The following is a 25,064-nucleotide window of genomic DNA, read 5'->3' on the forward strand; positions in this document are numbered from 1 at the left end:
CATACTGGGGAGCTGTGGAACCTTTCCTTTTCACTTTAGCTGACCTAATGAATACATGCACAACTGTTGTAACGTTTGCCTTGTAGAGCTACTGAAGGATTCTTAACCACCAACCACATAGAAACGAAGTAAGAGAAAAGGCTTTTTAATACGAAAACTATGTATTTGGGCACAAAAATGCAATATACAGTAAGAAACCATATTCTATCAAATATGACATTCTGTAATCTAAGAACACACAAAATTTTGTTGTTAAGAAATGCCAAGAGGAAAAAGAACTCTGTAAAGTCCTATTCGATTTACTTTGCTAGGGAAAAGGATGTTTATTTGGCTCATGTCACAGTTCCATCATGTCTACTCTTCTTGTAAGTTCAGCTTCAATGCTATCCTACAGGAAGAAAGACATACCATAAATAACGACATAAAACAGATGTTCTAACTTTTATTTAATGCTATTTAAAATAAGGGAAGCAAAAAAGGAAACACTAAAACAAAAAATTTTAAAAATACCATTATGAATATCTAATATGCTTTTAGACATTCCCTTGCTTTTACATCTCCCTTCTCTTCCCCTGCAAAAGCACTCAGACTCCTAAGTGATTCTAAGAAACATGTGAAGGGAAGGGAAAAAAAACCTTTAGAGAGAGAAATCTGTAATGACACATGAATAAATTTTTCTGGCCTTTGCTACTAAAACAATATGCTTCCACAATGTCACTCACATCACCTCTTTTCCGCTTTTTTTTTTTTTTTTTTTTTGAGATGCAGTGTCACTGTTACCCAGGCTGGAGTACAGTGGGACGATCTCGGCTCACTCTGCAACCGCTGCCTCCTGGGTTCAAGCAATTCTCTGCCTCAGCCTCCTGAGTAGCTGAGATTACAGGCGCCCAACACTATGCCTGGCTAATTTTTTTTGTATTTTTAGTTGAGATGGGGTTTCACCATCTTGGCCTGGTTGGTCTTCAACTCTTGACCTTGTGATCCACCCACCTTGGCCTCCCAAAGTGCTGGGATTACAGGTGTGAGCCACTGCACCCGGCCTCTTTTCCATTTTCATTGCCACTGTCCTCTTTACTTCTTCTCTGGCCTAAATAGGCAAATTGGTTTCTGCAATTTTCTTTCTCCCTCCCCCAATCAACCCTAAACACTGGCTACAGAATAATCTTCCTAATGCACTAACCTGATCAAAAAGCATAGCTTTGGCCAGGCGTGGTGGCTCATGCCTGTAATGCTAGCACTTTGGAAGGCCAAAGCCGGTGGATCACTTGAGGTCAGGAGTTGGAGACCAGCCTGGCCAACATGGTGAAACCCTATCTCTACTAAAACTACAGAAATTTGGCCGAGTGTGGTGGCTCACGCCTGTAATCCCACCACTTTGGGAGGCCAAGGTGGGTGGATCACCTGAGGTCAAGAGTTCGAGACCAGCCTAGCCGATGTGGCGAAACCCCATCTCTACTAAAAATATAAAAATTAGCCAGGCGTGGTGGCAGGTGCCTGTAGTTCCAGGTATTCAGGAGGCTGAGACAAGACAATCGTTTGAACCTGGGAGGTGGAGGTTGCAGTGATCTGAGATCATGCCATTGCACTCCAGCCTGGGCAACAGACCAAGACTCCATTAAAAAAAAAAAAAAAAATTAAATAAATACAAATACAAAAATTAGCCGGGCATGGTGGTACGCACCTGTAATCCCAGCTACTTGGGAGGCTGAGGCATGAGAACTGCTTGAATCTGTGAGCCGGAGGTTGCAGTGAGCTAACACCACTGCACTCTAGCCTAGAAGACAGAGCAAGACTCTTTCTCAAAAATAAAAAGCATAGCTTTGATGATATTTCTCTTGAGTTTAAAAAACAAGGAAACACACAGCAGCTTTCCATGGTCTCTACATCCTCTAAGTTCAACACTCTTTATATATTAAGGCCCTCTACATCATAAACCAATGAACTTTTTCCAACTCTGTCTTACATTTCATGCTTCTAAGCAGCTGGAACTTATCACTTGCTACAGCTTGAATAAGTCCTCCATTTTTCAGCTTATATGACTTTGCAAATTCTTTTTGCCTAGAATATTCTGTATGTCTCAATATATCCCCCTTTTTCCACTAGGGAAATCTACACAACATTTTAAAAGGCTAAAATACTACCATATGTTTTTTTGTTGTTGTTTTTGAGATGAAGTCTTGCTCTGTCCCCCAGGCTGAGTGCAGTGGCGTGATCTCGGTTCACTGCAACCTCCACCTCCCAGGTTCGAGCGATTCTCCTGCCTCAGCCTCCCGAGTAGCTGGGATTACAGGCACACATCACCACACCCAGCTTATTTCTGTATTTTTAGTGGAGACAGGGTTTCCTCATGTTGGCCAGGCTGGTCTTGAACTCCTGACCTCTGGTGATCCACCCGCCTCAGCCTCCCAAAGTGCTGAGATTACAGGTGTGAGCCACCGTGCCCAGTTACTACATGTTTTTTCATGGAAAAAATATATACACATGTACACAACCAAAAAAGTATTAAAAGCTGCAGGAGAATGATACACGGTAACTTTAGGACTGCAGTTTACTGCTGAGGAGAAAGGAAAGAAGGATGAAGAGGACTTGAGCTATATTAGCATTTATTTTCTTTTTAAAAAAATCTAAAAAAATTACAGGAACTACTTACTAATTCACGCTTTGCTTCTTCAATTTTCACTTGAGCAAGAGATGGATTCTTTAAAAAAAAAATAAAACAAGGAAAGGTCATATTGCCTCAATTCAGACTCAAGGAGAAAAATAATGCCACAATCCTTTTCAAAAGGCAAAAAGCCTCCCAGAGGGAAGACCCAATGTACATATAACACTGAAATTGACCACTGACTTTAAACCCTTAAAAACCGATACATTATTTTCTTTCTTTCTTTCTTTTTTTGAGAGGGAGTCTCACTCTGTTGCCCAGGCTGGAGTGCAATGGCGCAATCTTGGCTCACTGCAGCCTCTGCCTCCCGGGTTCAAGAGATTTTCCTGCCTCAGCCTCCTCAGTAGCTGGGATTATAGATTCCCACCACCATGCCCAGCTAATTTTTGTATTTTTAGTAGAGATGGGGTTTCACTGTGTTGGTCAGGCTGGTCTCGAACTCCTGACCTCAGGTGATCAGCCTGCCTCAGCCTCCAAAAGTGCTGGGATTACAGGCGTGAGCCAGCATGCCTGGCTTAAACACACTATTTTCATGGTCATATAGTACCCTTAGGGAAGGTTGGAGGAAACAATTTTTTTTTAATACACGAAAATTATTACCGGCATTAAGTCTAAATAGGATTCCAATTTTTTCTTCAAAGGTATAGTCTGTTGCTTTAATCTTGCCAGTTTCTGGGGGTAAAAGAACACAGTCACAGAGTAACAGAAACATTCACAATGCAACTAATACTGCCCATTTCTGAAATAAAACACAACAAAGCATTTACATTAGTATGTTTTAAATAATGTTATCAAATAAAGAGCTTCTAAGATAAATAGATAGACAAACTCACTCCAAATGGAAACAGCACCTGTTAGATGCTTAAAATAGGAAAGTGATATTCTTATTTAATTATTATTTTTTGAGACGGAATCTCTCTGTGTTGCCCAGGCTGGAGTGCAGTGGTACAACCACGGCTTACGGTAGCCTCAAACTCCTGGGCTCAAGCAACCTTCCCGCCTCAGCCTCCCAGGTAGCCGGGAACACAGGCATGCACCACCATGCCTGGCTAATTTTTTTTTTTTTGAGATGGAGTCTCGCTATCGCCCAGGCTGGAGTGAGGTGGCGCAATCTTGGCTCACTGCAACCTCCGCCTCCTGGGTTCAAGCAATTCTCCTGCCTCAGCCTCCCAAGTAGCTGGGACTACAGGCACATGCCACCACCCCAGCTAATTTTTTGTATTTTTAGTAGAGATGGGGTTTCACCGTGTTAGCCAGGATGGTCTCGTTCTCCTGACCTTATGATCCACACACCTCGGCCTCCCAAAATGCTAAGATTATAGGCGTGAGCCACCGTGCACAGCTCTTTTTTTTTTTTTTTTTTTTTGAGATGGAGTCTTGCTCTGTCACCCAGGCTGGAGTGCAGTGGTGGCACGATCTCAGGTCACTGCAACCTCTGCCTCCCAGGTTCAAGCGATTCTCCTTTCTCTTGTCTCAGCCTCCTGAGTAGCTGGGATTATAGGCATGTCCCACCACACAAAGCTAATTTTAGTATTTTTAGTAGAGACAAGGTTTTGCCATTTTGGCCAGGCTGGTCTCAAACTCCCAACCTTATGTTATTCGCCTGCCTTGGCCTCCCAAAGTGCCGGGATTACAGGAATAAGCCACCGCGCCTGGCCTAGTTTTTTTAACTTTTTGTAGAGCTAGAGTCTTGATTTATTGCCCAGGCTGGTCTCAAACTCTTGGGCTTAAGTAATCTTCCTGCCTCTGCCTCCCAAAGTACTGGGATTACAGGTGTGAGCCACCATGTATGGTCTTTACTCCCATTTATTAACAATAGGATTGAAGTATGCTGTCTAAGAATACAAAATAATGTGATTAAGAGGAATCAAAACCTAAAGGAGGCTGGGTGCGGTGGCTCACACTTCTAACCCCAGCACTTTGGGAGGCCAAGGTGGGAGGATCACTTGAGCCAAGGAATTTGAGACCAGTTTGGGCAACATAGCAAGACCCCCATCTCTATTTATTAAAACAAGGGAAAAAAATGTAAAGGAAGAACTAGAGTCCCAAATACATATTTATGAATTGTCAACATTAGATTCCAAGAACAAAGTATGAAAAATGTTAAGAATAATAAAACAAAACAAAACCCGCTATTTCTCTCTCTTCCCACCAAAACAGGCAAAACCTTTATATAACCTAAAATCCCAGAATTGCATTTGGTAACTACAGGAGTTTGGAAACCTGCATTTTACTGTCTACTGAAAGAGAAGAAAGGGGAGCACCTAGATGATTAGCTTATGGTCCTTTAATAAATTTGTCTAATAAATACATCCATAATACATAAGTGACTCCAGCAGAGTTTCTAACTTATAATAAAAAGGAAACCATGGACATGTGAGGGCATATACAGCTAAACATGGAATAAAAGATATAAATACCAGTGAATATAGAGTACAAAGGTAAAGGAAAAGAAATCAGGTCCACAGTGAATAAAAGCCAAATAAAAATAAACAAATGAAAAAGCAGATCGTGGAGTAAAATTTTAAAGAAAGTTAAATTAAGTTAAAATAAGCTCACCTCTGATAGTGCTACTAGGGACTGATGAGACAGAGAAGCATCCATGCCTCTGGCTGAAAGTTGCTCCTACAATTACCAAAAAAAGGAGTTCAGTTAAAAAATTATTTCAAAAGTGACCACCATCAAATATTTTTAACATATAACACAGTAAAGAGGAGCTACAAAGTATACATGAAAAACTGTACACGTATCTAAGCATTTGCACCTTACATGTGAATCCTTTCCACACTCATGCATTTGTGACAAGATGGGTACAGTGAGTAAGGCCTGAGTTTCAGAGCCTGGATGCCTGAGTTTGAATCTAGATCTGCTTACTATGTTGGCTACGTAATCTTAGGCAAGTTACCAACTTCTCCGTAGTCCTCTCATCTGTAAAAAGGGAATAATAATGCCTAGCTGTGAGGGTGATGGTAAAAAATAAGGATGAAGAGAGTTAACTATATTCAGTCCTTCATACAAACCTCTGCAGCCTTGATTCCAAATCTGAATTCCTCTGACTTTGCTTTTAGAAAGTCCATGTTCTGACGACGATTATCAACTTTGGCCCTTTCTATAGACAGATGCAACTCTGCTTTCTTGACATCCCTTTAAAAAGCAAAATTAAAAACATTTTCTTCTTCTTTTCCTCAGTAAAAGGATTGTACAATAGAAACTCTACTACTTTTGGATTCAATCTCTACTACTCTACTTTTGGATACCAACTCTGGCTTGGCCAAGAGTTGGTAACCAGGTCATCTTTCCCTCCATGTTGCACTCTGAGCTTTTTTTTTTTTTTTTTTTTTTTTTAAGAGATGAGGTCTTGGTCTCTCACCCAGGCTTGAATGCAGTGGTGTGATCACTGCAGCCTCAAGCTCCTTGGCTCAAGTGATCCTCCCACCTCAGTCTCCCATATAGCTAGGGCTATAGACACATGCCACTATACCTGGCTAATTTTTAAAATTTTTGTAGATGTCCAGCCACAGTGGCTTACATCTATAATCCCAGCACTTTGGGAGACCAAGGTGGGCAGATCACCTGGGGTCAGGAGTTCGAGACCAGCCTGGCCAACATGGTGAAACCCCATCTCTGCTAAAGATACAAAAAAATTAGCTGGGTGTGGTGGCAGGTGCCTGTAATCCCAGCTACTTGAAAGGCTGAGGCAGGAGAAACACTTGAACCTGGAAAGCAAAGGTTGCAGTGAGCTGAGATCACGCCACTGCACTCTAGCCTGGGTGACAAGAGAGAAACTCTGTCTCAAAAAAACAAATTAAACAAATAAATAAATAAAGATAAATGTGACAAGACAGTGCCTTGCACATATGTAGTCAATATTTGTTGAATAAATTTACATACCGCCAAATTACTTGTGCATATATACACATACCCCTGATCTATAGGCCCTAATCTCTGGGGCAAAAACAACCTAAAAAAGGCCTAAAGCATCATAAGAGGGATACCACAGCTATAGCAAGAATGCACAACAAAACATAATGTGACTTTAAGTTGTATAGTAGTTTATAAGTATAAAAAAAATCACATACAGTTTGAAAATTCTAAAACCCACATTATTTGTTTTAAAAAAAAAAGGCAAGAGGCTGGGCATGGTGGCTCATGCCTGTAATCCCAGCATTTTGGGAAACCAAGGCAGGTGGACCACTTGAGGTCAGCAGTTCGAGACCAGCCTGGCCAATATAGTGAACCCTGTCTTTACTAAAAACACAAAAATCAGCTGGGTGTGGTAGTGCGCACCTGTGCTCCCAGCTACTGGGGAGGCTGAGGCAGAAGAATCGCTTGAACCTGGGAAGTGGAGGTTGCAGTGAGCCAAGATTGCACCATTGCACCACTCCAGCCTGGATGTTGCAGCGAGACTCCATCTCCAAAAAAAAAAAAAAAAAAAAAAAAGAAAAGAAAAAAAACAGGGTAAGAAATTGTATGAATAAAAGCTGAAAAAGTCAGGCTGGGCGCAGTGGCTCACGCCTGTAATCCCAGAACTTTGGGAGGCCGAGGTGGGTGGATCACCTGAGGTCGGAGTTCGAGACCAGCCTGACCAACATGGAGAAACCCCGTCTCTACTAAAAATACAAAATTAGCTGGGCGTGATGGCTCATGCCTATAATCCCAGCTATTCAGGAGGCTGAGGCAGGAGAATCGCTTGAACCCAGGAGGTGGAGGTTGCGGTGAGCTGAGATCGCGCCATTGTACTCCAGCCTGGGTAACAGAGTGAGACTCCATCTCAAAAAAAAAAAAAAAGCTGAAAAAGTCATATCCAATGATCTCCAGCTTCACTAATCATTCTACTTAAAAAAGTGTTTTATGGACCCTATTTCCTAATGTTTTTAAAATCACACCTACTGCCAAAACTAAATTTGACAATGTCCTATTACTCCCTTATTTATAAATTGTCACCACTTAGAACTCAATTACTTACTCTTGTAGACATTTTTCTAATACTAATGTTGCAGTTAGATTTTTTTCAAGTTTTTCCAGTTCAATCTTGATTTCTTCACTTTTTGATTTGGTACGAAAGAGATTAGAGGTCAAATCATTCACTGCAGGGATAAAACTAAAAGAAGAATCTGGTCATATACATGGGCTTAACGGGCAATAATTATAATTACTTCTTATTGCTAAAAATGACATTACTGCTATGTAGATTTTTATATAACCATGCTGTTTATACCTTTATGCGTTTTTTTACACACTGTTCCCATTGCCTGGAATACCCTTCTTCATTTGGCAAAGTTCCATTTGTTCCTTCAAAACTCAGATGAGCATCACTGTCATCCTGGCATTAACTACCTCCTTCTCTGTGCTACCCAGCTGGACCTTATACATACTTTTACTGTTACAGCTGTCACACTATGTTATAGTTACATTTCCATCTCCCTTATTTGACTGTAAGCAGAGACTGTTCTTGAAGGCAGTTACTATCGTATTCATCTTGCTTCCCCAGTGTTATACCAGAGCTATAGTAAGAAGGCACAAAACATAATGTGACTTTAAGTTGTATGATAGTATGTAAGTATAAGAAAGTTAAAAAAAAAAAATTCTAAAACACACTGTATTTGTTAAAAAAAAAAAAAAAGGCAAGAAATTATATGATTCATCCTTGCTTCCTCAATGCTTATGCAACTAACATACAACTGGTATTTGTTATCTGCTGAACTTACTTAATTCAAGTCTAGATTTCTGCTGCCATACAGTAGGCATGTTCTTATACCTAAAACACTAGTCTTTGAGTTTATATACAAATTGCCTTTAAGTTGACAGGTAAGCTGCTCTGCTGCGTTGTTCTTTGATTATAGGTTGTATCAATATTTGTAGTCCTACCGGGCACAGTGGCTCACGCCTGTAATCCCAGCACTTAGGGAGGCAGAAGTGGGTAGATCACAAGGTCAGTAGTTTGAGACCAGCCTGGCCAGCATGGTGAAACCCCGTCTCTACTAAAAATACAAAAAAATTAGCCGGGCATGGTGGCAAGCGCCTGTAATCCCAGGTATTTGGGAGGCTGAGGTAGGAGAATCGCTTTACCCCGGGAGGCGGAGGTTGTAGTGAGCCCAGATCACGCCACTGCACTCCAGCCTGGGCGACAGAACGAGACTCTGTCTCAAAAACAAAAACAAAAACAAAATAGTAGTCCTAGCTAAGATATGGCCAAAAGTGATAGTCATATGAATTTTATAAGACTGGTTTTGAATCTCAGCTCTGTCATTTAGTAGCTTGGAGAAATTATCTAACCCACACCTCCTGACCCTCAGTTTCCTCTAAAGGTTGTTGGAAGAATCATGTTATTATATAAGTAAAATGCCTGTCAAAAAGAATGAAAATTCCTTACCTACTCAACAAAAAGGTAGACATAACCAAAATTTACTATGCTCAACTAAATCATTTAGCATACTATCTTTCTTATTATACACAGGAAACAATGTGATAGTAACTCCTTTCCAAATACACATGAGAACCACCCTTCATAAACCTAATCCTGGAAGAAGAAAACACTAAAAATTAACCAATACCAAGTTTATCCAAATTAATTATACTTACTGGCAAAGACACGAAGTAACTAAATTCAGCGCTTTGTATTTACTGCCAATTTTTCATATAGAATTACGCTGAGAACAAAAAGTCTTTGAGACCTTCTAGCAGATATGATTGCGGAAATTAAAACTGAAGCAAGAATTACCTAGCTAGTGAGGTATCCTTTGTTTCAAGGGCCACCGAACTGTCAACCAAAGCATTCAGATACCTGGAACCAGTGCTAGAGAGGTTGGCAGGGGAAAAATTCACACTCTCCATGAGAAGGTCTTGAAGATACTTGGCTAAAAACATGAAAGAGTTCCATGGTGACTGTTTGCTTTTTAAAACATTTTTAACAGCTTTATCAAGACATACTTCACATACCATATAAGCCACCCACCTAAGGTATGTAATTCAGTGGCTTTTAGTGTATTCAGAGTTGTATCCCCATCAGTACAATCTATTCTTAAAAACATTTTTATCACTCCAAAAAGAAACTCTACAACCCTTAGTCATCACTTTATTTCTTTTTTCTTTTTTTTCTTTTTGAAATGGAGATGGAGTCTCGCTGTCACCCAGGCTGGAGTGCAGTGGTGCGATCTCAGCTCGCTGCCATCTCCGTCTCCTGGGTTCAAGTGATTCTCCTGCCTCAGCCTCCTGAGTAGCTGGGATTACAGGTGCCCACCACCACACCCAGCTAATGTTTTTTGTATTTTTAGTAGAGACAGGGTTTCACTGTGTTGGCCAGGCTGGTCTTGAACTCCTGACCTTGTGATCTGCCCACCTCAGCCTCCCAAAGTGCTTGGATTACAAGCGTGAGCCACCGCCCCGGCTTATTTTTTCTTCTAGAGACCAGATCTTGCTAGGTTGCCCAGGCTGACCTCAGGTGATCCGCCAGCCTTGGCCTCCCAAAGTGCTAGGATTACAGGTGTGAGCCACCATGCCCAGTCCCGTTTAGTCATCACTTTCTAATCTCCCAACCCATGAAACCCTAGCAACCACTTCCTGTCTTTATTCATTTGCCTATTTGGGACATTTCATATGAATGGCATCATAAGATGTGTGGTCCTCTGTGACTAGTTTCTTTCACAATAGTTTCAAGGTTCATCCATGCCACAGCAGGTACCAGTACTTCACTCCTTTTTATGGCTGAATAATATTCCATTATATGGACATATCACATTTTATTTATCCACTTAACCACTGATGGACATTTGGGTTGTTTCCACATTTTGGCTATTATAAATGCTGCTGAAAACACTCATTCAGTACATGTCAGGTTTTGATATGAACACGTTTTCATTTCTCTTGGGTATAAATGGAATTGCTGGTCATATGTTAACTCTATGTTTAAACATTTTAGGAATGGTCAGATTGTTTTCCAAAGTGATTGGATGATTTTATATTCCCACTAGAAGTGATGAAGGCTCCAATTTTCCACATCTTCTCCAACAGTTGTAATATCTGTCTTTTTGATTATAGCCATCCTAGTGAGTGTGAAGTAGCACTGTGGGATTTGTTTATTTTCTTGAGACAGGGTCTCCCTCTGTCATCCAGGATGGAGAACAGTGGCACGATCTCAGATGATCCTCCCACCTCGGCCTCCCAGGTAGCTGTGGACCACTATACCTGGCTAATTTTTGTATTTTTTTGTAGAGATGGTGTTTTGCCATGTTGCCCAGGCTGATCTTGAACTCCTGGACTCAAGCGATCTGCCTGCCTTGGCCTCCCAAAGTGTTGGAATTACAGGCGTGAGCCACTGTGCCCAGCCTAGCACTGTGGTTTTGATTTGAATTTCTCTAATGACTAATGATGCTGGGCTTTGTGACTATTTGTGTATCTTCGTAGGAGAAATGTCTATGTATACCCCTTGCCCATTTTAAAATTGGGTTGTCTTTTTATTATTGAGGTTTTCTTTGTTGTTGTTGTTGTTGTTTTTGAGACAGGGTCTCACTCTGTCACCCAGGCTGGAGTATAGTGGCACAATCTCGGCTCACTGCAACCTCCACCTTCTGGGCTCAAGTGATCCTCCCACCTCAGCCTCCCAAGTAGCTGAGACTACAGGTGTCCACCACCATGCCTGGCTAATTTTGGTGATTTTTTTAGAGATGTGGTTCGCCATGTTGCCTAGGCTGACCTCAGACTCCTGGGCTTAAGCAGTCTGTCCGCCTCAGCCTCCCAAAGTGGTGGGATTACATGTGTGAGCCACTGTGCCCAGCCTTTATTATTGAGTTGTAAGAGTTCTTTACATGTTGCAGATACAAGTCCCATATCAGATATAGTTATAAATATTTTCTCCCATTCTGAGGACTGTCTCTTTTCATATTCTTTTTTTTTTTTTTTTTTTTTGAGACAATCTCGCTCTGTTGCTCAGGCTGGAGTGCAGTGGCATGATCTCGGCTCACTGCAACCTCTGCCTCCCAGGTTCAAGTGATTCTCATGCCTCAGCCTCCCAAATAGATGAGATTACAGGTGCGTGCCACCACACCCAGCTAATTTTTGTATTTTTAGTAGAGACACAGTTTCACCATGTTGGCCAGGCTGGTCTTGAACTCGAGACTCAGGTGATCCTCCCAAAGTGCTGAGATTATAGGTGTGAGCCATGACGCCCGGCCTGTCTTTTCATATTCTTGATGGTGTCCTTTGAGAACAAAAGTTTTACATTTTGATGATATCTAATTTAAGTACTTTTTCTTTTGTTGCTTGTGCTTTTGGTATCATATCCAAGAAACCAATGCCAAAACCAAGGTTACAAGGGTATATACCTTTGTTGCCTTCTATGCATTTTAGGTTTAGCTCTTATATTTTTTAGGCTTTTTTTTTTTTTGAGGCAGGGTCTCACTCTATCACCCAAGCTGGAGTGCAGTGGCACGATATTGGCTCATTGCAACCTCTGCTTCCTGGGCTCAAGCAATCCTCCCACCTCAGCCTCCCAAGTAGCTGGGACTACAGGCACATGCCACCATGCCTGGCTAATTGTTGCATTTTTAGTAGAGGCAGGGTTTCGCCCCATTGGCCAAGCTGGTCTCAAACTCCTAACCTCAGGTGATCCACCCGCCTCGGCCTCCCAAAGTGCTGGGATTACACCGTACCTGGCCTTTTTAGGGTTTTTATTCATTTTGAGATAATTCTTCTATTTTGTGTGAGTTTGAGTCCAACTTCATTCTTGAGCATGTGGATATCCAGTTGTCCCTTTTGTTGAAAACGCTGTTGTTTTCTCAGTTGAATTGTCTTGTTACACCCTTGTCAAAAATCAGTTGATCAGGAGATCAACTTGCAGCATAATACTGCAGGAGTTGGGCTGACCTGCTCTTCAGTGAAACTGGTAAAAATTATAAGAAAGAAAACAAACCCAACCATTTAAAGCCTCTAAAAATGGTCCTAAGGGTAAACAGCAAATGAAGAAACAACTATTCAATAAAATCTATAAAAAACTCAGTAAGGACACTGAGAATTTGTGGTATTTGAACCAAGACTCCTCCCTCTCTCCTCCCTTTCAGCTCACTGAGGCGGAGACTCCACTCCAGACTGCTACAGTCAACATAGGGTTTTCTTTGCTCCCAGCTCCCAGCTAGAAGGCTTTCTTCCTGGGAGAAGCAAGATTTTAGTGTTTTTTATCCTGCCACTAGCTATCTGCTACTGCATCCAAGTCCCAGGGGGATGTGGTCGAGAGGTGTGCCTGCCCAGCCACTGCTCTTGGAATGGAAGCTCCTGGAGTAAGGCAAGCTGAAAATACTGGAGTCCCAGTGGCCCTTGCTCTGGCTAGTGAGGTGGTAGTTCCACACCAGGAGAGGCAAGCCAAGAAAACCTAAGGCTGCCGCACTCCTTCTCTACCAAGCAGTTCCTATAGCTGGCATATCACTCAGTGAGAAACTTGACATTTTCCCTACCCAGCCCCAACTCCAACTCTAGAGCCTGGGCTCAGAGATTTTGCCTCGGGGGAAAAGCAAGTCATAAAACAGATGGCTCCCCATCTCTTCCCAAAGGAACTGACTACATTTGCAACAGAGCTTGGAGAAGTTCAAGCCTAACGGCAATCTCAAAAAGAGTAGAAGTTGTGGTCAAAGGAATTGGGAGCAGACTCAAGATACAGGCTAAACTGCAGGGCAGTTAGTTTGCAGGGGAGAACCAGTGAGTATGACATCTAGGAGGAGCCATCCAGAAGATAAAACAAATATCTAACTGACCTCAGAAACTATTCCTCTAAGGGAGCTAGAATTTGATTGGAATTGCTTGTAGAGCAGGTTATGCCCAGGGCCTTGTTGAAAACAACAGCTGTCAATTAGTGGAATTTTACAGTTAGGTGTGCTCAGTGAAAGAAAGGAAGTCAGCGTGACCCAAACACTGTCAACTCAGAGTGACCTTGGGGATACTCAAGTATGTGTCTCCCTGAGGAGCAACATCAGGAGTTTAACACTGTAGGGGATAAACAGACTTCACTAAAATAGTCCAGCCAGCAGACAGGTAAGCAAATAACAATAACACGAGGAAGTAAGATTAGTACCCAGCAAGGATACAATATGTTGTCTGAAATGTCCAAGTAAATGCAAGTAAAATACATGTAAAGAGAACTACAAACAGACATATCAAAGTAAAAAATGCTGAAGTAAAAGAAAATCTTGAGGCCAGGTGCATTGGTTCATGCGTGTGATCCCATTTTGGGAGGCCGAGCTGGATGGATCAGGAGATCAAGACCATCCTGGTTAACACGGTGAAACCCCGTCTCTACTAAAAATATAAAAAATTAGCCAGGCGTGGTGGAATGCGCCTGTAGTCCCAGCTACCCAGGAGGCTGAGGCAGGAGAATCGCTTGAACCCGGAAGGTGGAGGTTGCAGTGGGCCGAGAATGCACCACTGAACTCCAGCCTGGGCGACTCCATCTCAAAAAAAAAAAAAAAAAAGAAAATGTTGAAAGCAGCAAGAGAGCCAGGCACAGTGGCTCAAGCCTGTAATCCCAGCACTTTGGGAGGCTGAGACAGGCGGAGATCGAGACCATCCTGACTAACACAGTGAAACCCCGTCTCTACTAAAAAATACAAAAAAACTAGCCGGGCGAGGTGGCAGGCGCCTGTAGTCCCAGCTACTCGGGAGGCTGAGCTAGGAGAATGGCATGAACCCGGGAGGCGGAGCTTGCAGTGAGCTGAGATTCGGCCACTGCACTCCAGCCTGGGCGACAGAGCCAGACTCCGTCTCAAAAAAAAAAAAAAAGAAAGAAAGCAGCAAGAGAAAAACTACCTGTTACTTACAAAGAAACCCCAGCAAGATTAATAGCTGACTTATTGGTGAAATAATGTAGGCCAGAAGACAGTGAAATAACACATTCAAAGTGCTCAAACAGAAAAAAATCTTCAACCAAGAATCCTATACCTAGCAAAACTACCTTTAAAAAATGAAGGCACACCTAGGCAAAATAGCAAGATCCCACCTCTACAAAAAAATTTTAAAGGCCAGGTCGGTGACTCATGCCTGTAATCCCACACTTTGAGAGGTCAGATGGGTGGATCACATGAGGTTAGGAGTTCAAGACCAGCCTGGCCAACATGATGAAACCCTGCCTCTACTAAAAATACAAAATTAGCCAGGTGTGGTGGCTCATGCCTGTAATCCCAGCTACTGGGAAGCTGAGGCAAAAGAATCACTTGAACCCAGGAGGCGAAGGTTGCAGTGAGCTGAGATTGCACCACTGCACTCCAGTCTGGGCAAAAAGAGCAAAACTCCATCTAAAAAAAAAAATTTTAAAAATAAGCTGGGCATGGTGATTCACACCTGTAGTCCTATCTACTTGGGAGGCTAAGGCAGGGGTATCACTTGAGCCCAGGAGTTCGAGGCTGCAGTGAGCTATGATCATGCCACTATACACCAGCCTGGGTGACAGAGCAAGGCTCTGTGTCAAAAAAAAAAGGACAAAATAAAGTCTGTTAGATAGAAAAAACTGAGAGAATCTGTTGCTAGCAGACTCAACTTACAAGAACTAAGGGAAGTTTTGTAGGCTGAAATCAAGTAGCCTCAAATAGTAATCTGAATGCATATGAAAAAACGAAGACTGTAAGTAATGGTAACTATGGAATTATAAAGAGAACATACATACATATTTTTTCTACTTTCTTCTCTTAACTGTTTAAAAAAGCAACTGAGGCAGGGCATGGTGGCTCATTCCTGTAATCCCCGCACTTTGGGAGGCCGAGGTGGGCGGATCATGAGGTCAGGAGTTCGAGACCAGCCTGGCCAACATGCTGAAACCCTGTCTATACTAGGAATACACAAATTACCTGAGCGTGGTGGCATATGCCTGTAATCCTAGCTATTCGGGAGGCTGACTCAGGAGAACTGCTTGAACCCGAGAGGCGGAAGTTGCAGTGAGCTGAGATCACGCCACTGCACTCCAGCCTAGGAGACAGAGCATGACTCAGTCTCAGGAAAAAAAAAAAAAGAAAGAAAAGAAAAAGAATACTCCACCCAACGAGAGAATATACATACTTCTCAAGGGCACATGGAACATTCTTAAGGAAAGAATAGCTTTATGCTGGGCCATAAAACAAATGTCAATACATTTAAAAGGATCAAAATAATGCAAGGTATTCTTTGGTCAAAATGAAATGAAATTAGAAATCGACAACAGACAGAAATTTAGGAAACTCACAAATATGTGTGATAGAGTGGCTCTGTGTCCCCACCTAAATCTCATGTTGAATTGTACTCCCCGCGTGTCGGGGAGGGGACTGGTGGGAGGTGACTGGATCATGGGGGCAGATGTCCCCCTTACTGTTCTTGTGATAGTGAGTTCTCACCGGATCTGATGGTTTAAAAGTGTGGCACTTCCAGCTTTGTGCTCTCTCTCTCTCTGCTGCTCTGGCATAGTGAGTAAGACGTGCCTTGCTTCCCCTTCGCCTTCAACCATGATTGTAACTTTCCTGAGGCCTCCTCAGCCATGTGGAACTGTGAGTCAATTAAACCTCTTTTCTTTTTTTTTTTTTTTTTTTTTGAGACGGAGTCTCGCTCTGTCGCGCAGGCTGGAGTGCAGTGGCCGGATCTCAGCTCACTGTAAGCTCCGCCTCCCGGGTTCACGCCATTCTCCTGCCTCAGCCTCCCGAGAGTAGCTGGGGCTACAGGCGCCCGCCACCTCACCTGGCTAGATTTTTGTATTTTTTAGTAGAGACGGGGTTTCACCATGTTAGCCAGGATGGTCTCGATCTCTTGACCTCGTGATCCGCCCGTCTCGGCCTCCCAAAGTGCTGGGATTACAGGCTTGAGCCACCACGCCCGGCCAAACCTCTTTTCTTTATACCTAGTCTCAGGTAGTTCGTTATAGCAGTGTGAGAAAAGTCTAATACAAAGTCGATTAAACAACACACTCCTAATAACCAACAGGTAAAGATTAAATCAAACACATTAGAAAATACTTTGAGAAGAATGAAAATAAAGATACAATGCAACAAAACTTATGAAATACATTGCAAACGGCATGTGGAGGGAAATTTATACTTGTAAATTCCTATTTTAACAAAGAAGAGGCCGGGCGCGGTGGCTCAAGCCTGTAATCCCAGCACTTTGGGAGGCCGAGACAGGCGGATCACGAGGTCAGGAGATCGAGACCATCCTGGCTAACACGGTGAAACCCTGTTTCTACTAAAAATACAAAAAACTAGCCGGGCGTAGTGGCGGGCGCCTGTAGTCCCAGCTACTCAAGAGGCTGAGGCAGGAGAATGGCTTAAACCTGGGAGGCGGAGCTTGCAGTGAGCTGAGATCTGGCCACTGCACTCCACCCTGGGCGACAGAGCAAGACTCCGTCTCAAAAAAAAAAAAAAAAAAAACCAAAAAGAAAAAAAACAAAGAAGAAAGATCTCAAATCAATAGCCTAACTTTTCATTTTAAGACACTGAAAAAAGAAGAGCAGACTAAACCTAAAGCAAGCCGAAGTAATGAAATACTAAAAACTAGAGTGGGCCAGGAGTGGTTGCTCACACCTATAAATCATAGCACTTTGGGAGGCTGAGGCAGGGTCAGAAGTTTAAGACCAGCCTGAGTAACATGGTGAAACACTGTCTCTAGTAAAAATACAAAAATTCTCTGGCTATGGTGGCCCGTGCCTGAATCCCAGCTACTCACGGGGCTGAGGCAGGAAAATCGCTTGAACCTGGGAGGCGGAGGTTGCAGTGAGATGAGATCATGCCACTGCATTCCAGCCTGGGTGACAGAGACTCTGTCTCAAAAAAAAAAAAAAAAAAAAAAAAGGAAAGAAAAAGAAAAAAAAATAGAGTGGAAATTAATAGTATAGAGAATAGAAAAACAATAGGGAAAAAAAGTGAAACCAAAAGCTGGCTCTTTAGAAAGATCAACAAAATGGAGAGGCCTGGCAGTGGCTCAAGTCTGTAATCCCAGCACTCTGTGGGGCAGAAATGAGTGGACTGCTTAAGCTCAGGAGTTGGGGTGGGAAGGGGGTCCGGGCATGAGGAGTGTGGGATGTGGCTGAGGCAGGAAAACCCTTGAGTCCCAGAAGTTAAGGCTCACGTGATGGCGCCACTGCACTCCAGACTGGGAGACAGAGTGACACCCTGTCTCAAAAATAAATAAATAAATAAGGCCAGGAGTGGTGGCTCATGCCTTTAATCCCAGCACTTTGGGAGGCTGAGGCGGGCGGATCACGAGGTCAAGAGTTCGAGACCAGTCTGAACAACATGGATAAACCCCAACACTACTGAAAAAAAAATAGAAAAATTAGCTGGGCATGGTGGCACACACCTGTAATCCCAGCTACTTGGGAGGCTGAGGCAGAAGAATCACTTGAACCCAGGAGGCAGAGGTTGCAGTGAGCTGAGATTGCACCACTGCACTCCAGCTGGGCGACAGAGTGAGACTCTGTCTCAAAAAATAAATAAATAAATAAATTGTCTAAGAAGAAAAGTGAGAAGACAAATTAGAAATGAGAGCGAGGACAGTCCTACCAACCTATTTTATAAAAAGAATTATAAAGAAATACTAAAAACAATTGTATATCAACAACTTAGGAAACTTAGATGAAATGAACCAACTATGAAAACTGACTCAAGAACAGATCATTTGAATAGGCCTACAACAAGTGAACAGATTGAACTAGTAATAAAAAAACCTTCTCACAAAGAAAAGTCCAGGTCCAGATGACTTCACCACTGAATTCTACCAAATAATTTAAAGAAAAATTAATACCAATTTTTCACCAACTCTTCCAAAAAACAGAAAAAAAAAAAGTAATTCCCAACTCTTTCCATCAGACTGGTATTATCCTGATACCAAAACCAGATAAAGACATTATAAGAAAAGAAAACTGGCTGGGCACAGTGGCTCACGCCTGTAATCTTAACACTGTGGGAGGCCAAGAAGGGTGGATCACCTGAGGTCAGGAGTTCAAGACCAGCTTGACCAACAAGGCAAAACGCCATCTCTACTAAAAATACAAAAATTAGCCGGGCGTGGTAGTGGGTGCCTGTAATCCCAGCTACTCTGGGAAGCTGAGGCAGGAGAATTGCTTGAACCCAGGAGGCAGAGGTTGCAGTGAACTGAGATCGTGCCACTGCACTCCAGCCTGGGTGTGACAGACCAAGATTCCATCAGAAAAAAAAAAAAAAAAAAAGAAATTAAAAAATATATATATTATACCAGGAGCAATTGAGATCTTTCCTAGGGATAAATGTTGGTTCAATGTCTGAAAGTTAATTAATGTAATACATCACATCAAGAGAATAAAAAACAAAAATCACATGATCATGTCAAAAGACACAAAAAAAGCAAATGACAAAATCCAATACCCTTTCTTGATAAATGTACTCAACAAACTAGGAATAGAAGTAAATTTCCTCGCTTGTAATCCTCGCACTTTGGGAGGCCAAGGTGGGTGGATCATTTGAGGTCAGGAGTTTGAGACCAGCCTGGCCAATATGGTGATACCCCGCCTCTACCAAAAATTAAAAAATTAGCCAGGTGTGGTGGGCGCCTGCCTGTAATCCCAGGTACTCGGGAGGCTGAGGCAGGAGAATCAAATGAACCCGGGCGGTGCAGGTTGCAGTGAGTGGAGATCGCGCCACTGCATTCCAGCCCGGGTGACAGAGCGACAGAGCACTTGCCGATTTTGTCCAACACCGTATTGGAGGTTTTAGCCAGGGCAATTTATTCTCATTTGCCTCCTCAGCTGACAAATCGGTGGCATGAAGAATAAATAGTTTCAATAGTTTCATCTGTATTCCTCATGATTAAAAATCTTCGTACAGCCAGGCACGTGGTGTGCACCTATAATCCCAGCTACTTGGTAGGCTGAGGTGGGAGGATCACTTAAACCCAGTAGTTCAAGATCAACCTGAGCAAAATAGGAAGACTCTATCTCTCCACTATAAAAAACAAAAACAAAAAAAAAAAACTTCATCTAAAAGTTTCATGTCCTTTCCCAATTCCTGCAAATATTTCCAAAATGTTCCAATCTCATGTGCTGTAAAGAACTGTGCTTTGCAGAAATAAAAACTACACCTAAAAAATGATTTGGATTATTTTTAACTCAAAGGTCATTCAAGTCCAGAGAGCTATCTATGGCATTACTACTCAGTTTTTAGAATTGCAAACAGAAGAAACTGAAACTCTTTACCAATACACATGAATGTACACTTGTTATAAAGTTCCACATATTTTTCATTTTCTGCTCAACACTTTCACTGTATAAGAGAAGGAAAAACTTACAAAAAAGAAGTAATGATGCACAGAGTTATCAGATATCAATGGTGGCAATGCTTTTCTAGATAACTAAACAGAAAAAACTGTTAAAATTTTGCTTACATTAGTTAGAACATTTGTTATTTAATATGTATCACCCTGAAAGGTATTTAAGGACAGACAGGCCGGGGGCGGTGGCTCAAGCCTGTAATCCCAGCACTTTGGGAGGCCGAGGCGGGTGGATCACGAGGTCAGGAGATCGAGACCATCCTCGCTAACATGGTGAAACCCTGTCTCTACTAAAAATACAAAAAACTAGCCGGGCGTGGTGGCGGGCGCCTGTAGTCCCAGCTACTCGGAGGATAAGGCGGGAGAATGGCGTGAACCCGGGAGGCGGAGCTTGCAGTGAGCTGAGATCGAGCCGCTGCACTCCAGCCCGGGCGACAGAGTGAGACTCCGTCTCAAAAAAAAAAAAAAAAAAAAAAAAAGGACAGACATAAATAATTTTACTTTGAAATGCTTAGATTTTTGGTTACAGTATATGACAGACAAAAAAGAAAGCTCTTATAAAATGAGATTTTTCTGGGCTCCAAGTCCCTTTCTCTGTACTGTATTTTAATAATTATAAAAATAAAATCATTTAAAAATAAGACAATTTAGGCCGGGCGCGGTGGCTCAAGCCTGTAATCCCAGCACTTTGGGAGGCCGAGACGGGCGGATCACGAGGTCAGGAGATCAAGACCATCCTGACTAACACGGTGAAACCCCGTGTCTACTAAAAAATACAAAAATCTAGCCGGGCGAGGTGACGGGCGCCTGTAGTCCCAGCTACTCGGGAGGCTGAGGCAGGAGAATGGCGTAAACCCGGGAGGCGGAGCTTGCAGTAAGCTGAGATCCGGCCACCGCACTCCAGCCTAGGCGACAGAGCCAGACTTGTCTCAAAAAAAAAAAAAAAAAAAAAAAAAGACAATTTTAAAAGCACATATATGGGAGAATATAGCTATAAAGGAGTGGCACAGGGGAGGTTTTTGGGGTGATGGAACTGTTCTGCATCCTGATTGTGTGTGTGATTTCAGATTGTGGGAGTGGTTCTACACTCTAAGTGTATTAAAATGGTACACAAAAACAAAAAGTCAATTTTACCATATGTTAATTTTTAATTAATTGTTTGTTTGTTTGCTTGTTATGAGACAGAGTCTCACTCTGTTGCCCAGACTGGAGGGCAGTGGTGTGATATCTGCTCACTTCAGCCTCCACCTCCCGGGTTCAAGCATTTCTCCCACCTCAGCGTCCCAAGTAGCTGGGATTACAAGCACACAAAAATTATCCACACACCTGGATAATTTTTGTATTTTTAGTAGAGACGGGGTTTTACCATCTTGGTAGGCTGCTCTCAAACTCTTGGCCTCAAGTGATCCGCCCACCCTGGCCTCCCAAAGTGCTGGGATTACTGGTGTGAGCCACTGTACCTGGTCCTGCTGTGTATTGATTTTTAAAAGAATATTTGAGGCCGGGCGCGGTGGCTCAAGCCTGTAATCCCAGCACTTTGGGAGGCCGAGATGGGCAGATCACGAGGTCAGGAGATCGAGACCATCTTGGCTAACACGTTGAAACCCCGTCTCTACTAAAAAAAAAAAAAAAAAAGAATACTGGAAAAATGCACATATGCAATAGAATCAAATATAAACTGCACTATATTCAAAATATCATATGTAACAAATACCATACATCTGGTTAAATATAGGGCAGATGCAGGCCTCACTTCCTCTCTCTTTGGTATATTCTCGTATCTAAAAAGATTTTTGTCAATCTTTACTTTTCTGGTTTGTATTATAAAAGCAATAGGCATCTTGAATGCACTTTTTCAAACTATATATGCCCAGCAGAAAATTCTAATGCAATCTCCTGATACGTAGTCATAGGGTAATTTTGTCCAAGTCTCATATTTCATGGCCACCACCTCAGGTGTCCTGATAGGTTCATATGACTAAATAACGGAGACTGGAAATGGACCAAACAGATAGGTAAGTAAAACACCACAAGGCATCTTGTGTGTCAGGCTAACAAGTTTAGACTCTTTTAAGGCTTAGTATTTTTCTATCGGAGTACCAATAACGTATTTAGTATAATAACATTTATTATTTAGAGAATTACTACTGGCCGGGCAGGGTGGCTTATGCCTCTAATCCCACCACTTTGGGAGGCTGAGGCAGGCAGATTACCTGAGGTCAGGAGTTCGAGAACAGGCTGGCCAATATGGTGAAACCCTGTCTCTACTAAAATACAAAAATTAGCTGGGCGTGATGGTGCAGGCCTGTAGTCCCAGCTACTTGGGAGGCTGAGGCACAAGAATCACTTGAACCCAGGAGGTGGAAGCTGCATTAAGCTGAGATCACACCACTCTACTCCAGCCTGGGTGACAGAGCAAGATTGTCCCCCCCCCAAAAAAATATATATATATATAACATAAAACAATAATAAAAAAGAAAGTTACTACTATAACACAGTGGATGAAAAATCCAGGAAAAATAAAGGAGCGAAACAAGTAGTCTACAGTAAATTAATCCTGTATACTTTAGAGTTATAAAATTTGGTTACCTCTATTCTCGTTCAAAACTCTGGACTTAATCTCACCTTCTGACTCGTATTCACTTGCTTTCTGCTTCAAGTCCTCTACTACCAGGTAGACATCCCTATCCCGGACCCTGTTGCGTTCTGAAAGGTGATGTAAAATCTCTGTGGTCCGTGGGTTCACCTCATACTGTGGAATGGGATGATCTCCAAATATTTTTTTTAACCACGCAGCAACCTAACCATTAAAAGAAAGACAAATATTATAAGCCTTGTTTACTGTAATGGCTCGATGAGATTATGACAAAGAAGTGATCAAAAGCAAACTAAATGCTTTCTGTGAGTACTTTGGAGGCCTACTTCACAACCTCACTTGTCTTTAGGGAGATACTAGACATCAGTAAAATAAAAAGTGAGCAAGTACACAATGAACAAGACTAAAAATTACCAGAGAACTAGCCGTTCTTTCCCAAATCTACAAAAGCAGTACAGGCTAACAATTTGCCCCCCTTGAAAAACCTTAAAGCTTAATAGAACAGTGAGAAAGCATTATTAGACCGTGCATGGCCTGAAAAAAGCAATTGTCCCTCGATCACCAGACGCCCCGCCGCGCCGGGAGGCTCCCAGCGTTGGGATGCAGGGCGCGGAAGCCGCTCAGATGTGGAAGCATCGGGGTGAGCAGGGAACCGGAAGGCGGGTTTGGCTTAAGTCCCACTCCAGAGTCTGTCGCCAGGGGCTGCTCAACGCCTCTCTCAGGCCAGATCCAAACAAGGGGAGGCCCGGGAAGGAAGAGAAAGACATTTTTCAGGAGGGTCTAAGCACAGGGGGTCTTGCAGACAGTAACTGCAGCACTGAAAGACGGATGTGTGGAATACGGGAGAGAAAAGTAGACGTGGCGCGCGCAGGAGACCTGCTGGCGGCGCGGGGGTGTCAAAAACGCGTTTTCCAGGAGGCCACCGATCCCCATTCCCGCCACAGCACCTGCGTTTCTCTCTCCTCCAGTGGCTCCATAGCTGCAGCTCCCGCTGGAGATGCGTCCCGCTCACTCCCTAGGCTCCGCCCACACGCCGTTGGCACCCGCCCCTCGCCGGGTCCGGGATTTCTGGGAGTTGTGGTTTTTCCTGGGGCTGCCGGCCGCTGAGCGCCTGTGCAAGGCTGGTCCAAGGCTCTGGCATCGCAAGCCTGGCTTCCTTGCCACTTCCCAGCTCTTCCCGCCTTCCGCGGTATAATCTCCACTACGAGAAATAGAGCAGCCTAGAACCAGGTTGTTTTTTCTTTCTTTTATTTTTATGTCTCGCTTGAATCACTTGTCGTTTAAAAAAGTACTTGAAACGTTTGGTTCTTGGTTAGCAAGATGTTTGTGTTTCTTCCACATTGATTGCATCCATTTAGAATTTATATTCTACCTTGGCAATATGAGCTGCGGCAATCTTAACCTGGTCCGTTAGTTCCCCCTACCTAAGAACTACGGAATTTTTTTTTTTTTTTTTTTTGAGACGGCGTCTCGCTGTGTTGCCCAGGCTGGAGTGCAATGGCGCGATCTCCGCTGCCTCCCAGGTTCAAGCGATTCTCCTGCCTCAGCTTCCCGAGTAGCTGCTGGGATTACAGGCATGTGCCACCACGCCCGGCTAATTTTTGTATTTTTAGTAGCGACGGGCCATGCTGGCCAAGCTGGTCTCGAACCCCCGACCTCAGGCTATCCGCCCGCCTCAGCCTCCCAAAGTGCTGGGATTACAGGCGTGAGCCACCGCGCCCGGCCAGGAAAATGTTTGTTAGCGCGTCGATCTGCTGGTACTGTCACTGCTGCTCAGCCATTGTTCAGTTCATTTCTTGCCTTCCCTAAGTCTCTCTCCTCCCTCCATCACCCTGTATTTAAACAGCATGAGAGGTTCTTCATATATATTTATATAGCAAGGTAACTTTTTAATATGTTTTTATATTTTTGTTTCATTCTTACAGGGTCTCTGTAAAATAAATGGACACGTATTATTTTACCCATTTTTACATAAAACATATACACAAGGATTAAATGACTTGATCAATATTAGGTAGTAGACTTGGAAGGTGACCGAAACGTTCTGGCTCCATTTGAGTGTTTCAGTCTCCACACTGCCATCAGCAACCTCCTATTGGGTACTCCTATTGGGTAGGAAAAGAGGATAGCTAAAGGAAGGATCATATACTCAACTTTCTGTCAAGTGTGGTTTAATATCAAATTGTGGATCAGGTTTAGCACCAAATATCTTCCTCCTAAGTCATTTGCATATTTAAAATAATTTTCTTTTTTTTTTTTTTTATTTTGGAGATGGAGTCTTGCTGTGTCGCCCAGGCTGGAGTGCAGTGGCACGATCTCGGCTCACTGCAACCTCTGCCTTCTGGGTTCAAGCGATTCTTCTGTCTCAGCCTCCCAAGTAGCTGGGACTACAGGCGAGTGCTACTACGCCTGGCTAATTTTTGTATTTTTAGTAGAGATGGGGTTTCACCACATTGGCCAGGCTAGTCTTGAACTCCCAACCTCGTGATCCACCCTCCTCGGCCTCCCAAAAAAGTGCTGGGATTACAGGAGTAAGCCACCGCACATGGCATTTTCTTTTCTTTTTGA

The 25,064-nt window shown here is 43.0% G+C and overlaps 1 protein-coding gene across 2 annotated transcripts; it reads right to left on the bottom strand.

Moving 5' to 3' along the window:
* Window positions 1-129: 129 nt before the first annotated feature.
* Window positions 130-23,555, bottom strand: HAUS1 (HAUS augmin like complex subunit 1). 2 transcript variants are annotated; one of them, XM_073006344.1, is made up of 9 exons: window positions 23,444-23,555; window positions 22,490-22,700; window positions 9,384-9,519; window positions 7,629-7,763; window positions 5,683-5,806; window positions 5,222-5,287; window positions 3,263-3,334; window positions 2,651-2,698; window positions 130-388 (listed from the first exon to the last, which is right to left on the bottom strand). In XM_073006344.1, the coding sequence occupies exons 1-9, from the start codon at window positions 23,471-23,473 to the stop codon at window positions 338-340; spliced, it is 873 nt and encodes a 290-aa protein (XP_072862445.1). In that variant the 5' UTR covers window positions 23,474-23,555; the 3' UTR covers window positions 130-337. The 2 variants fall into 2 exon arrangements, with proteins under 2 accessions (XP_072862445.1, XP_007972339.1); XM_007974148.3 differs by having other exon boundaries at window positions 22,526-22,700; window positions 23,444-23,548.
* Window positions 23,556-25,064: the final 1,509 nt, after the last annotated feature.

Source organism: Chlorocebus sabaeus, chromosome 18, assembly GCF_047675955.1.
Source record: "Chlorocebus sabaeus isolate Y175 chromosome 18, mChlSab1.0.hap1, whole genome shotgun sequence".
NCBI classification, from domain to species: domain Eukaryota; kingdom Metazoa; phylum Chordata; class Mammalia; order Primates; family Cercopithecidae; genus Chlorocebus; species Chlorocebus sabaeus.